The sequence below is a fragment of the Apteryx mantelli genome, chromosome 7, assembly GCF_036417845.1.
Source record: "Apteryx mantelli isolate bAptMan1 chromosome 7, bAptMan1.hap1, whole genome shotgun sequence".
NCBI lineage: Eukaryota > Metazoa > Chordata > Aves > Apterygiformes > Apterygidae > Apteryx > Apteryx mantelli.
Genome location: NC_089984.1, coordinates 29,508,077 through 29,523,760, shown reverse-complemented (window position 1 = coordinate 29,523,760; position 15,684 = coordinate 29,508,077). Strand labels below are relative to the sequence as shown.

The window sequence follows — 15,684 nt, the reverse complement described above, 5'->3', positions numbered from 1 at the left end:
ATAGAGTTTCAGAACCAATGAGAAATTCCTGGCTCTCTATTCTTTTCTCAGACCATTAGATCATGCCTCTATAGACAGATAGATAGATAGTTAATAGATTAGCATTGCGATGGCTTAGTCCCTTCGTTTCAGATGGACCTGAATAAGAAGTGCTACAGTTTTTGCCTCTTGTTTCTTGCACAAAGCTTGTTCTGTGGACGCCTTTGGAGAACTGCTGAACTCCCACACTGTGTTCAATCCAGTCATTTGGTTTCTTCAGAAGGGTTTTCTCAACATGAAATATAAAATCTAGGGCTGGAAGAGGAAAAAGCATGTATAGTTGTGAATCTTGCTAAGAATAAAGGCGCTACAGGAGTGTTGCTATGAAGTTAAATATATAGACTCTCTGGATTCTTAAGCTCATTGTGCCCAGTAATCAAATGGCTATTCTAGTGTTTAAAAAAAAATCTTAGTTATGTTAAGTACCTGCTTTATGTGAGTTTTTAGTAGTCCAATGGCAATAATCTCATGTACTTAGAGCAGCTTTACAACTTGTGAAGCTGTTCTGTTTCAGAAAAATGGAGAGTGTTTGAAAGGGCATTGGTTTCTCCACTTTTAAAGTTGAAGTATACACATAATTATATACACAATTTTTCCAGGTCTTTCTCCACAAAACTCCATCAAAACAAGCCAACATATCTCATTCTCCCTTGTTTAAGTTCATCTTTCAGGCTTTTTCCTGAAAATTTGGGGCAAACATTAGAAATATTTTCAGAGGCACCAAAAATTTCCCTGACACGCTGTGTTTGTTAGTATGTTTTTCACAATTGTCAAGTAGCTCTATCTTTAAATTTGGCTTCCTCAGAATGTAAAACAGACAGGAATTAGGCAGCTAATATCTGAGTATTTGAACAGTTGTGGGAATAGTGTGCTTAAATAATGTATGTGAATCAATTTGCATATTTGTGAAGAGCTGATGTCCTAGTGAATATGGTTTTAAGGAAGAAAACGAGTGTCAAGGAATTATACCGTCTCAGGCTCTGCAGTCAGACAGGTGCAGAATGTCATGGGGGAACAGAGGGGAAGGAAAGGTAACAGGAAAAGGGAATTGTGTTCATGCTTGTGCAGTTTGTAAGTACTGTGAAACCCTTGTCATCAAGGTATTATTGAAAGCTTTTTTAAAATTAAAAGATCTCAAGAACAGAAAAGGGAAGGTATAAGCATTTATTTAAACCTAGAATTATGAATTAAATCACATAATCTAAAATAAGCTAAGCTCTTTAAGTATTTTGTAGCTTTCTCAAAACCTCATGTGTTCAGCAAGTTTCATTTTTACACCTGCATTCTCTCTCCTACTCTCCCCCTCAAGTAAATTAAGCAATAAAATTACTCCAAAATCCTGATGCATCTTGTCTCTGTCCTCCTAGCACTGTCCCACAGAATGACTAGAATTTCAGGTAGTTATATATCATGGACATGCTTTGTTAATACAGAGTAAAATTGGTTCAGGTTATTTTCCCAGTGCTTTGGACAGAATTAAGGTTGTTTGAACAACACAGATTAACCATGCACTTAACAAACTTTGTTCCATTTCTAAAAAGTATGGTCTCATCTTAGAATTTCTAAGCAGTTAACATTTTTTATGAGGAAAGTCATTTTTTGTAAGGGTTTCATGTGTGAAATAACTGAAACGTTCATTCAGCTCCAGCTGCATAGGACTTCTTTAAGAGTCGGTACTGTACTGTACCACTAGAATAAGTTGGCATGGAAGGCTGAAGGGCTAATTGTGTTTCACATTAGTTTAGCAAAACCTTTTGTGAAAGGAAACTCTCTTTTTTAAGGAAGTGATGTTCCAGGACATACATGTCTGAGCGAGTTGTGCTGTTCCTAAGAAACATAATAACAAATTTGAGTTTGTAGCTGGGCCAAAATAACTCTGCCCTTTCATTCACCGTAAGGGGAGTGAGGGGGGGCAGAACAGCAGTATTCCTTCTCTGCGAAGGGTCTAGGATCAATGGCAAGGGTGACTTACAGTGATGGAAATACTTAATCCACCCTTCAGCAGCAAGATTTCAAGTGCAGCTACTGATGGTGCACAGAGGCCAGGTGGGTCAGAGGCAGAGCTGTGGGTGAGGATTACTCTGCCCAGTTTATGTGGTGCAGCCCTCCTTCCTTTATGCCACCAATCTATTCCCCACATGAGATAACTTTTGCTCCCAAACTGCTTACATAAAGCCACCAATATGAATACCACATGGGTGGGCATTTGTAAATGCCCTGGTGGGTGGGTGCGTGTCTGTTCGCCACTTGGAAGCAACACAGAGTGGGAAAGCAAATAGGCTATTTCCACCCACTGGGAAAAGCTCAGGACTGCAGTGTATCGGGGTGGGGAAGCAGGACATGATTGTCCACACTGTTATCCCTCCAACTGAATTGTGGAAGTCCTGCAAATTCCAGTTTTTCACCAAAACATCATCTCTCTCTTTCTGTGAATTGCCATAATGTCAATCTAAAATCCCAAGCATTCTTTTTTAAGAGTTTTATATAAGAAATGTACATATCTTTTTAGATTAAACACATAATAAAGGCTGCTGATGCTTTTATATTGCAGGTTGACGTCTAATTTTGCATCTATAAAGATAAGAAATATCAGGCCTCTTTCTCCACTCTGTGACTGCATGTGATATCATTCACATGCTTTTTGCAGTTTGTGAATGGAAGCATAAGATGCTAGGCATCAGGATAACTGACCCAAAGAGTATTATAAATGTATTTGAAAATGGCTGTACGAAGGCACAGGATGTTTGGAAGGAGTAAGAGGAGACATGCTAAATTCTCTTGTTTTCATGCATGGAGAGATAATTTTGAGCTCTGTTGGTTAATGAAAAAACAAAGATTGGAGCCCACAGTGTCTCGTGAACTCTAATAAAAATCAGCTGATTACACCTCAGTATGTGTTTGCTGAAGTATGGCCATGTGACTGTAAAAATGCATATGCCGCTTCTTCCTTCTGTGTCACTGACAAGCCGAGCCTTGTCTTTGAGGCTGTCATTTTAAAAGCAAGAAAAGGTGCATTTAACTCTGTTCCAAATGTGAAGAGGAGGGAAGATGCATGTAATACCAATCTGCCATGCTTCCTTTTTGGTTGGTCTGAACATTAGGCCTGGGGATGACGGGGTCTGAACTACAACTTCCACAAAGCCTCTGAAATTTGACCTGTGAAGGGAGGTAATCTCTTGACTCTGTGTGTCTCACTTGCGAATTAAACCGCCTCCAAGAGAAATTGTATTCATGCGGCATCTCATTTAATAGGCATCTTATTCTTCTGAAGTCTTGCTAGGGATAAAATTTGAGTGGGTAAGGGCAGATTTTTACTGGATAAATCCATCCAGTCTAAGTAACATAGCGTGACCTTCGCTGGCCCCCGGGTATTCAAGTTACATTGTACTGTTAGGTGCTAACCAGGCTATGGAGCCAATGCCCTGTAATTGTGGTTGGTTGCTTGTTTCTTACCCAGTTGCCTTACATTTTACTCCAGCCATGTTGAAACAAAGCCACTCTTGGTATTCGAACTGGAAAATATTTGCAAATGATGCCGCTTTTGTGCATATTTTTCTCCACCCACCAAAATATATGATACCAGCAAACCTGCTTCACTTTCTCCTTAGACTGCCTCTTCTTCCCTTTCCACTTCCCTGTGCATCTGCATATCTTTCCCTCCCCCATGTCTAAAGGTACCACTACCCTTCAGGGCACACATTGGGAATATATATTTTTTTCTTCATTACGTTTAAAAGCTACTGCTTTAGCAAAAACAGCTTTTGAGCCGTTGGAACATGAGAACAGCTGTAGCAGTGAGATGAGAAATGGTCCTAATATAGAGAGATTTTGGGGGCTGCGTCGCTGAGTTGGAAATGCCATCCATAGAATATCCCCCTAGTGCTAAAACCCATCGAAATAGATTGGAATGACTTCTTGGATTCTTTATTATTTTTAATGACTTGTTGTGTTATATCCAAAGGAAGTTGGAGAACGCTGTTCACTCCTGAACTTAGCTGCAAATGCTCTTCTGTGCATTTGGTCCAGCTCTGCATGTAGAAGAGTAGATGGAAAGGCATAGGGAAGAGAGGGTATCTTTGTACTGGACAAGGGGAGTACTTTTAAACTGCTTATCTCCCCAGCAAATAATGCTTTTTTTTTTCCCTCCCCTAGCTCGGGGATTGGACCACATTGCCGAGAACATTCTGTCCTACTTGGATGCCAAATCGTTGTGTGCTGCTGAGCTGGTGTGCAAGGAGTGGTACCGGGTGACGTCGGATGGCATGCTGTGGAAGAAGCTGATCGAGAGAATGGTCAGGACAGACTCTCTGTGGAGGGGGTTGTCAGAGAGGAGAGGATGGTGAGGGAACTGCGTCCGTCTTCACCCCTTTTGTCCTTGCCTAGGACAGTAGGTGCTGTGTGTTTCAGACCATGCTTGAAATGGGTTACTTACACCCCGAAACGTTTTTGGTTCCAGACCTGGCATTTGCTTACAGCAAAATTCTGGGGTTGGGGAGTAAGGGCTTTATGTGGCTATGCAGGCAATTTGGGGGCTTTTTCCTCACCTTGCTCATCTGATCATGCTGTTATCCCACTGTGACAAGTGAGATATACAGACTGAGATTTTTACACCCAGCTGTCATTCGGTTCAAATTAAGAAGCTGTGTACACCCCAGGGGAACCCTAAACTCATCAGCAGTTCAGAGCAGAGTAGCTTTTTTTAGGGGTGGCAGTGGGGCAGCATGTGCTGTGAATTAGTTGTTTCCTGATAGGTCTGTTTGTTTTCCTCAGCAGATTTTCACTATTAGATATCTGTTTAATTTTCAAACTGGAAGCTGAGGGTAGGTACCACAGAGAATAGGGGACTTTAGAAATGCAGATAGATTAGTTAATAATCATCTGGAATAGCCTTACTAGAATGTGGGTCTCACTCAAGTTTGAAGCTGCTCTGTTAACATTTCATTAGAACTTTCCCTCTCAGGGGTACCTCCTTTAATACATAATTTTCTTTTCCAAGGGTGTCCCTGGGATGTTGGCAGAAAGGAAGCTGGGTATGAATATTTCATAAACAAGATAAAAATGACAGCTCAGGCATTTTGGTTGCTATTAAAAAGAAAAAGATACAGAGTTGCAAACAAAGACTCGTGTTTCATGGTTAATTTTGTTATGCTGTTTGTCTCAGGAAGTGAAGGCAAGTAAATCACAATTATAAAATGTCCTTCAAAAATAAGTACTCTGTTGATCTCCTTCCAGTAGTGTAATATGTATAAAAAGAGTAAAGTAACCACAACCATGACATTGTTAACTTTGACATCCCCTTTAGTGCCTTGTTCTCTTTTGGACTTTTGCTCTGTATTGTTTTAAGTCTGTAAATCTAAAGAGGTCCTTGAGAAGTTAGGTAGTCTCTCCTGTTTCCCAAAGGCAGAGACAACTTCTTCTAAGTCATCCCAGATGTTTGTCTAACTTGTTCTTAAAAACTTTCACTGATGGAGATTCCCTGTGCCTTGCTTGGTGAAGCAATTCCACTGCTTCACTATCTTTCTGTTAGACTTTCCTAAAATCTAGGCTCAGTCTTTATTACTGCAGTTCAGCCCATTTTGTTTGTCCTGCACAGACACAGAGGACAGTTTCTTATTCTCTTTTTTGCAGCAGTCTTTTACAAGTTTGAAGATAATCATGTTTCCTGTGTATTGTATGCACGAAGCCTATTCCTATTTCTATGTTTTGTTGTCCTCTTGTCATTCTTGGTTTACTTGGTTTAAACCATCTCCAATTAGCCCACTCCATTCTTGGAGGATGATGTCGTCAGCTGGACATACATCTGCTGAGGCATCACCAGAGTTTGGTAGTGTGGAATGGATTCCTTTGCATGACTTATGGAGGACACTCCAGTTTATGCTCTCTGGTAGAAAATATGCTTTTCTTTTCTTTTCTTTTCTTTTCTTTTCTTTTCTTTTCTTTTCTTTTCTTTTCTTTTCTCTTCTCTTCTCTTCTCTTCTCTTCTCTTCTTTTCTTTTCTCTTTTCTCTTTTCTCTTTTCTTTTCTTTTCTTTTCTTTTCTTTTCTTTTTAACAGTAGTATAATACTGTTATATAACTGTTTTAACAGCCTTTTTTGTAGAAGATCTACTTGGCCAATGTTCCTCATCTTGCATGTTTATGTTATTACTAAGTCATGAACTTTGCATTTGTCCTTATTGAATTAGATTCTATTCATTTCTTAATATTTCTCCATTTTATCAGGAGCATTATGAGTTTAATCTTGACCTCCAAAATGCTTGTAGCATCTCCCCGCTTTAGTGTCATTGGCCAAGTAATAAATGTGGTCCCTGTTCCATTCTTGGTCATTAATGAAAATGCTCTGTAATGGCAGGTTTAGGAGAGATCCCCTGCAAGACCCCAGTTGCCTTCCCATTTGAAAGTGCACCACTGATAAATGATTCTGCGTTTGCACCCTTGAGCACTTCCAGCAAGACTGTATTTCTCTAGCTGACTTAGGAGAACACCCTGTGAGATAGTGTCAGAAGCCCTGTGAAAGTTAGGATAATATCACAACCTTGTCATAGAAGAAACAGAAGTTAGGCCAGTTTGACATGATGTATTCTGTACTGATCAGTGTTGGATGTTGTTTGTCATCTTGTCATCTTCTAGGAGCTTATCTAATTGACTGTATATTCTGGGACCTCCAACCTGTTGCAGTTGAGCTGGCCAGTGCACAACTTCCCTGGTTCTACCTTCTTCCTTTTTTTTTCTTTTTTTTTCCTTTTTTTTTCTAATAAAAGAACTACATTTGTCTTTTTCCTGTTCTCTGGAACTTCACCCATTCTCTGCAGCTTGTCAGAGATAATAGCTAATAGTTCTGAAGCTGCTCCCTCCAAATTTTAGAAATAACATTATTACATCTTACTAGTCTTACAGACACATGCTATTTCTAAAAAAACAGTTAAAAAATCCTGCTTCTCGTCTCAAAGGGGACTCATAACCTGTTACTGCACCTCTTCCTCAGGTTTACACTGCGTCCTGGAGGTTGTTCTGATACAACTGGAGCAAGTCATGCAGTCTCTTTCAGATTGCCCTCTGGTTAGCTCTAGAAGATATAACTGCAGGCATGGCAGGGTGGTTAAGAGAGGCAGACAAGAAATATACAGTGTAATTGCATCTCTGCCATACGGAGCTTTATAGCTTGTAATCAGCTCTGTGAATGGCACAAGGAAGTGACTAGGTGGACAGTTCAGAATGATAGATGACTGGTGTTATTTGCTTACAGCTTCTCACGTAGCTCGGCACATGGGCTGCCTGATTTCAGCATTAGCAGCTTGTGGTGTACAGCAGAAACCACCCAGTTCTGCAACACGGTAGCCTTCACTGACAACTTGACAGCAGTAAGGGTTACACAGATTTAGAGAAGAATAAAAACAGAAGCCCAAAATCTGGGTGCTGTTATGTCCATCTGAATAGTTGATTAAGTTGGCCAGTCATCAAAAACTGCAAAGAATAGTTTATTTTATGGAAGAGCTGCAGTTCATCAGTCACTGAGATGCCATGGAAGTTCCAGCAATTCCTTAGCTGAACTGTAAACAACTGACTGTACATGCAGCAAGGCGTAGTTTGTAGGTAGAGCCAAGACCTTTTATCAGGTCAGCTAGTATAGCTGGAAACAATAGACAGGTTTTCATGTAGATAGGCTCATATACAGGTTGTCCTAGACCTATCCCAGGTCATCCAGGATGTGCCCTAGGTATTCTGCATATCTCTGAAATATTTTCAGTTTCCCTGGGCCAATAATTTTAATTCTCTTGCATGAACTTCCAGATTGCTTCACAGTAGATCACAGTGAATAAGGGTCCATCTACAGAGTGATTTGCTTGCATCCGTGTGCCTCTTCCTCTCATATACTTGTCCACATGTGAGTGGCTGCTGATCACTGTATTTGAAAATGCAGATGGTTCCTCTGTCCTAAGTTGAAAGCAGCTCTCTCTCAAATTGTAACTAAAATAATTTATTTCAAAACGCTTTTCTTGAGCATTTGTTATTTTGTTTGTTCAGTACTATATTTTATCTACCTCCTTATAAATTAACGGCTTTGGTTCATTGTTGTGGTTTCTCTAATTCAAATTTTGCCCAGAGTACAGCAGGACAGCTAATACACGGTCTCTCAAATGAGTTTCGAGCTATACCATTTGGAAAGGACAAGAAAGAAATGCACAAGGAAGTATTGAACAATTAATTATACCATAATGGAGAAAGGGAGGGAGAAGCGGGGTGCTGGCCCAGTGTAAACTCTCTGCCTCTGATGCCAGGATTACACTCGGAGGCATTTGTGCCTCTCTCCATTTTGTGAGGCATGTTGCCAGGCAGAACAGCAGTTAGTACGCCCATGGTGTGGTTTACTAGCTTCCACACCGTGTTTGGTGGCTTCTTAACTTCAGGATGAGGAATTAAAGTTTTTTACACAGCAGGTAGTGATTGCCGTTTGCGGATTTTTTTTGTAGCAAAAATCTAGCTTGGGATATGAGTATTCCAAATCAGTATTGAAATGAGGAAGGCACCGCAAATGAGTGTTGCTTACCAAAATCTAGTAGTAGCAGTAAAATGTCCATGTACCAAACCTGATATTGCTCCTGCTAATACAGATCAAAGCTGGCCTTGAATGCATAGTGATTTTGAGGGTTCCCTGGCTTCTTTCATTTCCTTTGCTGATTTTCTTTTCAAGGTGACATATGATAAGGGTATGTGTGTTGTGGACGTGAGCCATTCTCACCTCCTATTGAGTTAAGGGGGCTAATGTCCAAAATAGATAATATGTTTCCCTTCCCTGAGTGACTAGTAACTGCTTTCTCGTGAATTTATCAGTGTCTGAATGAAACACAGATATGTTGCAGGGCAAACAGAAAAAGGAACCATCCTGTCTTACAGAGTAAATTAAGTGTGAATAAGAATCTGTGTCTGCTTTTCAACAGTTGTTATCCATTTGTAAAATGTCGGGAAGACCTTTCTCCAAAATGCTGAAACAGATTTGTGTTCAGTGGGACTGTTCTTTGTCTTCCAGGGGACAATACCTATTTAAAAATAAGCCTCCTGATGGGACTGCACCACCCAACTCCTTCTACAGAGCACTTTACCCCAAAATTATACAGGATATAGAGGTAAGAAACATCTTCAGGTGTGTTTTTTTTTTTAATCTCCCCGATTTATTCATGAGGCTGAAATTTTGAAATTGGTTTCATTAAATATGATGTGTTTGTGTTTGTTTAGAGTTTGTAGATTTGGGATACTTACATGAGGTCCTAGGGCTTCATCACTCCCTTAGAGGATGAGTTGGATTGCTCAGTCAGCTGTTTGAAAATGGAATCACAGAATCACAGAATAGTCGAGGTCGGAAGTGACCTCTGGAGATCATCTGGTCCAACCCCCCACCTCACGCAGGGTCAGCAGTCTATACAACATGCATATCAGGTGTCACAACAACACCGTACCATCTTGACGTTCTCTGTTCCACCGTGCTTTGCTCTGCCCAGTGCAGATGAGACCTAATAGGATACTATGGGAAGATATCAGGAGCTGAGCCAGGGAGAAAGTCCATAGCTAAAGACTGCAATCCTAAGACTCACGGAAACAGGAAGCAAGTTGGCGCTGTTGCCTTGTATCTAGTGGTGAGCAAAATAGCATGTTCTGGCAGTTTCCTAATGGCAGAAGAGGTGCTCAGGTACTGTTGTGGCAGGGTTGTACAAGCACTTGGCTAAAGCTCAGCTGAAACTCTCCCTTCGTTGAATCCCAGAGACTTGGAGACAGAAAATACTTTTTAGCTCACTTGTCCCTCATCGTTCCAGACAATGCAGAAAAGCTTAGCAAAAAATAGATTTTCCAGGCCTTTGCATGTTTAATTGATTTTACCATGTGTGTTGCTTCTTCTGGAACACTACGTCGTTGTATGAGCCTAACTGCAGGAAAAGGTGCGAATAAAAGTACGTGCTGTCTTCTCAAAAAAAACAGGGAGGAAGACAGTTTTATGCTTTATTTTTATTTCTCTTTTTTTCTCCTGTGTCTCCTCAAGACAATAGAGTCAAACTGGCGGTGTGGAAGGCACAGTTTACAGAGAATCCACTGCCGAAGTGAGACAAGCAAAGGGGTTTACTGTTTACAATATGATGATCAGAAGATAGTAAGTGGCCTACGAGACAACACTATCAAGGTGAGAATTTTCCAGAATGGCATACCCAATGGCATATAGTGCTTACCCCATAAATAATATTATGTCCTAATTTCAGTGGCACCTGCCAAGACTCTGCTTAAATGGTTTTGTATACCAAGAATGTTTTTCTTTCAAGTATGTAACCTAGCCTCCTCCTTCCCCCACCCCACTCCTGAGCAGCACATATGCCTGTTGTATGTGGCAAGAGAGCTTACTGAGCTGACTTTGCCAGCACAGTTTCTGTCTATCTGTAATTACAGACTATGTAATTACTATGCCCTGATGAGAAGAGTAAAACCAATGTTCATAATAAAGGCAGAAGTATCAAAGATGTTAATGTATTGCACTAAAGAGCCTGTGGAAGACTGGCCCAAGCCACTAAAGAAGTTCTAACTGCAATGTAGATGATGTATTGTAATAAAAAACAGAACAGCGAGACCAGTAAGTGCTTACTATGTGATGAAAAACTTACTTAGCAGGCTGTTTTTGAATGTTTGCCATCCTAGATCTGGGATAAGAATACATTGGAATGCAAGCGAATTCTCACCGGACACACGGGTTCTGTCCTGTGCCTCCAGTATGATGAACGGGTGATCATTACTGGATCTTCAGACTCAACAGTCAGGTGTGTGCTCTTCATTCTGAGCTTTTTGTCTGCCTCTAAGATCTTGGCCTTGTTAGCTGCTGAAATGATCTTTCTTTAAATGTGTGCTGTTCAATCAGTTCCATGAAGTAGTTCAGCCCATTTGTTGAGTAGTGTACTGTCCTTGTTTATCAGATGTCCATGCAAGTGGCTGTCCAGGAGAAATGAGAACTTAAGCAAAGGTCAGTCAAGCTCAAGATGACTTAGGAAGACCATTTTGTTTCATCCCAGTTTTGCATGTTTGGACACTCCCTAAGAATGTTTTTAAATTCTCCCTGAGAATAACTTTAAAAGTTGGTTGAATTTCTGAAAGCAAGTTTGAAGGTTTAGTTAGCTGTTTTCCCTTAATTTTAACAAAAGATGGGTGAGTAGATCTCCTGTGGGTTTAAATTCAATTTCAGCATGGTGTATCTTCCCATTCAATCTTTCTAACCTTGTCCTCCAATCTCTGGTAAAAGGCTGGACACCTAAAGTCAAGACTTAAGGTGCTTACTTTCACTTTGCAGATGTGAAGTTCACTAGACATATTACATGATCCCAGAGAGTCTAAAATCTGCAGTGTAAATACAGCAACATTTGAATTAGTGAGTTGCAATATGAACCTGGAGAGGAGAGAGCAAGTGTATCTTCTCCATGCTGTTATGTATCCTCTTCTTGTCAGAGTACGAAAAACACCCATGCAGTGAAGTTACAGATGACAAAAAGCTGTGTCAGTGGGCCTTTTCTGAAGCTCTTAGCATGTGTTCCTATGGCTGCAGGCTTCTCACCATGCTTGTATGTAAGCTACCACTGTTAGGCTACTGACTGTTAAATTCAGTCCCTTACATGTGATGCATGCAGTTTTGTGGTGCTGATAGATTTTGGGGGTCTTATAATTAGTAGGAATCCAGAATTTAGGCAACACCACCTGCCTGGAGATCTAGCACTACATTAGTCAGTATAGAGACAATGTGGGAACTGCACTGTGCTAAACACAGATTGCAAAAGGAGAGGCTGATCTCTGTAACAAGCACTATCATTTTCCATACCAGACCAGGCAGGCCAAATTGCAGACTGGCCACTTGCCCAGAAATACTTTGTTTCCCACTGTATCTATAAATGTTTGTGCAGACTCCAAAGGCACGTGGGATGCATCACTTTTATCCTTGGATCTCCTCAGGAAGAGGGGCTTCATCCAATAGACAGTACAGATGGGCTCTTAATGCTTCCCAGATCTCAGGGATGCACTTGTCCAGGGAAGTCAGTAGGTCTCCAGCTCCTGTTCAGTTTGGCAACCCTGTCTGCAAATTGCTTGTATGCTAATAGCACAGGTCTTTAGTCTGCGGTCTTTTTTCCTTGCATTCTATAATTGGCAGCGTACTTTTCTTTCACTTGAAATCCAGAAGTTTCAACCTCCATGCATTAGAAAATAAGACATTAGAAATCTTTCTCACATCTTGCCTTTTCTCACTGTTTACCTTACTAGCAGAGAAAAGCTTCAACTTCCAGAGTCTGTTAGGTCTGATGATACAGATGATACAGATATGTTTTTCTGCTCTCAGTGTAGCTGGGATACAGTTGTGATACTGCCAAAAGACATTTCTTTATGGATGGTTAAAAAAGTTTGCAAACAGAACAGTCCCAAAAGAACATTTTTAAGGCTTAAAATCTCCATTTCAAGTCATAGAAGCTCTATTTTGAGCACTGTCTAGCTTTTTTCATCTTATCTTTCATCTGAAACAGTTCATTCCAATAATATTAAATTGACATAAAAGCTCTGTCTTAATTTGAGTATTTAGTACATTCCTAAAATGTAGCTGTGTACCAGATGTGTTGCCAAGTAAATGCAATTCATTGTGCAACTTCTGGCAATTACTTACATTTGTTTGAAAAGTATTATCTTATCTTCTGCCTCTGTATAAGTTGTCCTCTGTGTTGATAGTCCTGTGAGAGAGGTCAAAGACTAAATCTGTTTCTGAACTTGCTTCTTACCAGGTCATGTTTAAGTGCTCATAGACTGGAAATGGAGTGTGTGTTAGGCTTAGATAACGAGGAACCATCAGTCTTTAGGGCTGTCAATCTCATACCTTTCCTCAGCACTAAATTCCCTTAATTAAAGAATGCTTTTTCTGGCTGGGTTGTTTTTATGGTGTTAACTGCATTGCAGGGTTTTTGGCTGCTGGACTGTCTCAGCATATCCGTAATCAACAGGTTTGCATAATACATCTTCTAATGAAATATTTAGTCAATTTAGATATAACTTGTGTTGTTTGCTTCTCTAATATTGCTAGAGAGTTGATTACCTCCCCCCCAACCCCTCTCTCTGCAGAAAGTCTACTGTACAGTTTTTAACCCTTTTCATCTCTGGTTTGCTACTTGAAATTGCAGGGTGTGGGATGTGAACGCAGGCGAGATGCTGAATACACTGATTCACCACTGCGAAGCAGTACTGCACCTCCGCTTTAATAACGGCATGATGGTGACATGTTCCAAAGACCGTTCCATTGCCGTGTGGGACATGGCTTCGCCGACAGATATCACCCTAAGGAGGGTGCTAGTAGGGCACCGAGCTGCTGTCAACGTAGTGGACTTTGATGACAAGTACATTGTATCAGCATCAGGTGACAGAACTATAAAGGTGAGGTGTTTCAGAGGATTTTTATTAACAGCATTGGGAATTTAATAACCAAGAACAATGACCAGATAGGGAAGACAGTCTTTGGCTGTTATTACACAGGCCGTCTTTTGAAAGTAGTGTCCTTCCTGCTGCTCATTTCCACTCATCCCTCCTCTGTTGAGCTCACACAGCTTGTTTAGAAAGCTGTATGGCACATCTGATACAGGTACCCTTGCAGTTGAAAAAGGACTGTTTTTTTTTCCTGTGTTCTTTTTCAACCTGACTAGTTCCATAATTTGTTTCAGCATCAGTCATGCAAACAGTTGAGGGCAGCATGAGGGCAAAAGCAAAGGTGAGTGGATAGGAGTCACTTAAAAATTACTGCTGTGATCCCAATCGGTAGCATTAAAACTCAGAAAAATCTGGTTCCTGTGTATACTAAATCACAGTCTGAGAGTGTTAAAGCCTGATTTTGGAAGCTATAAATGGCAAAGAATGGCAAAAGCCTTCTATGTACAGTGACCCAAGCTGCTAACAGCTGCAGCCTGTAGTCGCAAGTCATTGTCACAGGTCATTGAAAGGGTAATTCTCCTAATCTTAATGATAGTGTTTTCAATTACAAACATTCTGGGTGCACCTATATTTCTCACAGATACCAGCTTTTGTTAGTCTCTTCTTAATAATTTTTTCTCTGTGTTTTTCCCCATCCCTCTCCTGTCACAGGTATGGAACACTAGTACCTGCGAATTTGTGCGCACCTTAAATGGCCACAAACGAGGCATTGCGTGTCTGCAGTACAGAGACAGGCTAGTAGTGAGTGGCTCTTCAGATAATACTATCAGGTGAGAGAGACATTCCCCACTGCAGAGTTCTGTGCAAGCACGTTGTGTCTGGTTCCCTGGGACGTGCAGAGGTTAGGTAACTACAGTGGTCCGTACCCTTGTCGTCTTTGAAATATGCTTCCTTTGGTGTAGAACACTGGGAGCTACTGGATAGAGATATTAGAAGCCTTTTTTACTGTGTTGTCTTTTATCCTCTGTATCTCAAGAGGCCCATACTAATCAACGAGTTGCATTGCTCTGACAATTCTGGTGTATGAAAGAGCTGGCAAGTACCACTTTATGTCATGTCCTCTTGTGATATTTTAATTGGGCTATGTGTCTAGTTAAAGGGGTCAGATTTGCAGTAAGAGGCATTTAATCCTCTGCAGAAATCCTCCTGGGCTCTCGCCAAACTCCTCTTGTGGTACTTGGCACCTGGTAAAGTTTGGAACAGCTGGCTTAGAGCATGAAGTTCAGTTTGCTCCCTTTTGCGCTTCTCCAGCTGCCCTGGTTGCAATCTGAGATTTAACTCCTTCTGATATGAGCCAGGATTTCTCCCTACAACCTGCAGCTGCTGACAGAGAGATGTCCCACTGTCACCTTCGCTAGGGGCATCAAGCAAACTTGAATAATAATGTAAGTGACCTAGGGAAATGGCTTCATCGTGCAAACAGGAAGAACAGCCTCCTTTTTAGTCTTTGCCACTGTTTCAAAGAACTCTGTGCCTTCCAATAAAACTTGAAAGCTGGACAGCCTAAGCAGAAAAACTTCACTTTCCATGTTGAAAATCATTTCTCCTCAGTGAAAATTATTCATCCTACTGTTTGCCTGTGGGCTTTGTTTCCAACAAGCTGCCTCTCCCTGCTCTGGATTCTGTAGGAAAGTGAAGGTCCTTTGGTTGACATCACCAAGTTCTTGTACCGGATTTTACTGTATGGCTGTCTGAGACCATGGCTGAGGAAGAAAAGCAGGTGGTCCAAGAGAGCTGGGACTTTCCTCTCTTAAATAGGGGAAAAAGTGTTACAGGTATTTTATAAGAATAGCCCAACTTATGATGAGAACTGCTGCACTTCAAATACTAAAAATATAGATCTGCAATTGTACTGTGAAACTTTGGTCCCAGAGTTAGAGTAAGAAGTAGTTAAATATTGCAGCACTTAGGGAAGATTTTAAAATATAACTTGTAATATGAATAAAAATAAATGTCAATATAGTAATAACACTAAAGAGGAATGTGATTACTTTTATGCTTACACTGGACAAAATCCCTAGTCAACAAATAAATTGTGCTAGAATTTCAGGAATGTTGGCAGTGAATCTTGACAGAAGTCAAATTTCACAGCTGTGTGGGCAAGGCACAAGGCTTACCTGTTCACTTACTTTTCTTTCAGCCATTAGCAGAGGGCACATGTCAAT

At 40.7% G+C, this 15,684-nt stretch overlaps 1 protein-coding gene across 7 annotated transcripts in view; it reads left to right on the top strand.

The window, feature by feature from the left end:
• The window catches only part of BTRC (beta-transducin repeat containing E3 ubiquitin protein ligase), a 119,576-nt gene that overhangs the window by 94,352 nt on the left and 9,540 nt on the right, over positions 1-15,684 (top strand). For all 7 annotated transcript variants that reach the window (XM_067300164.1, XM_067300163.1, XM_067300162.1 and 4 more), the window contains 6 exons: positions 4,192-4,378; positions 9,066-9,162; positions 10,071-10,208; positions 10,715-10,833; positions 13,219-13,468; positions 14,171-14,289. In XM_067300164.1, the coding sequence (XP_067156265.1) occupies positions 4,192-4,378; positions 9,066-9,162; positions 10,071-10,208; positions 10,715-10,833; positions 13,219-13,468; positions 14,171-14,289 (910 nt within the window). The remainder of the gene's footprint in view (positions 1-4,191; positions 4,379-9,065; positions 9,163-10,070; positions 10,209-10,714; positions 10,834-13,218; positions 13,469-14,170; positions 14,290-15,684) is intronic.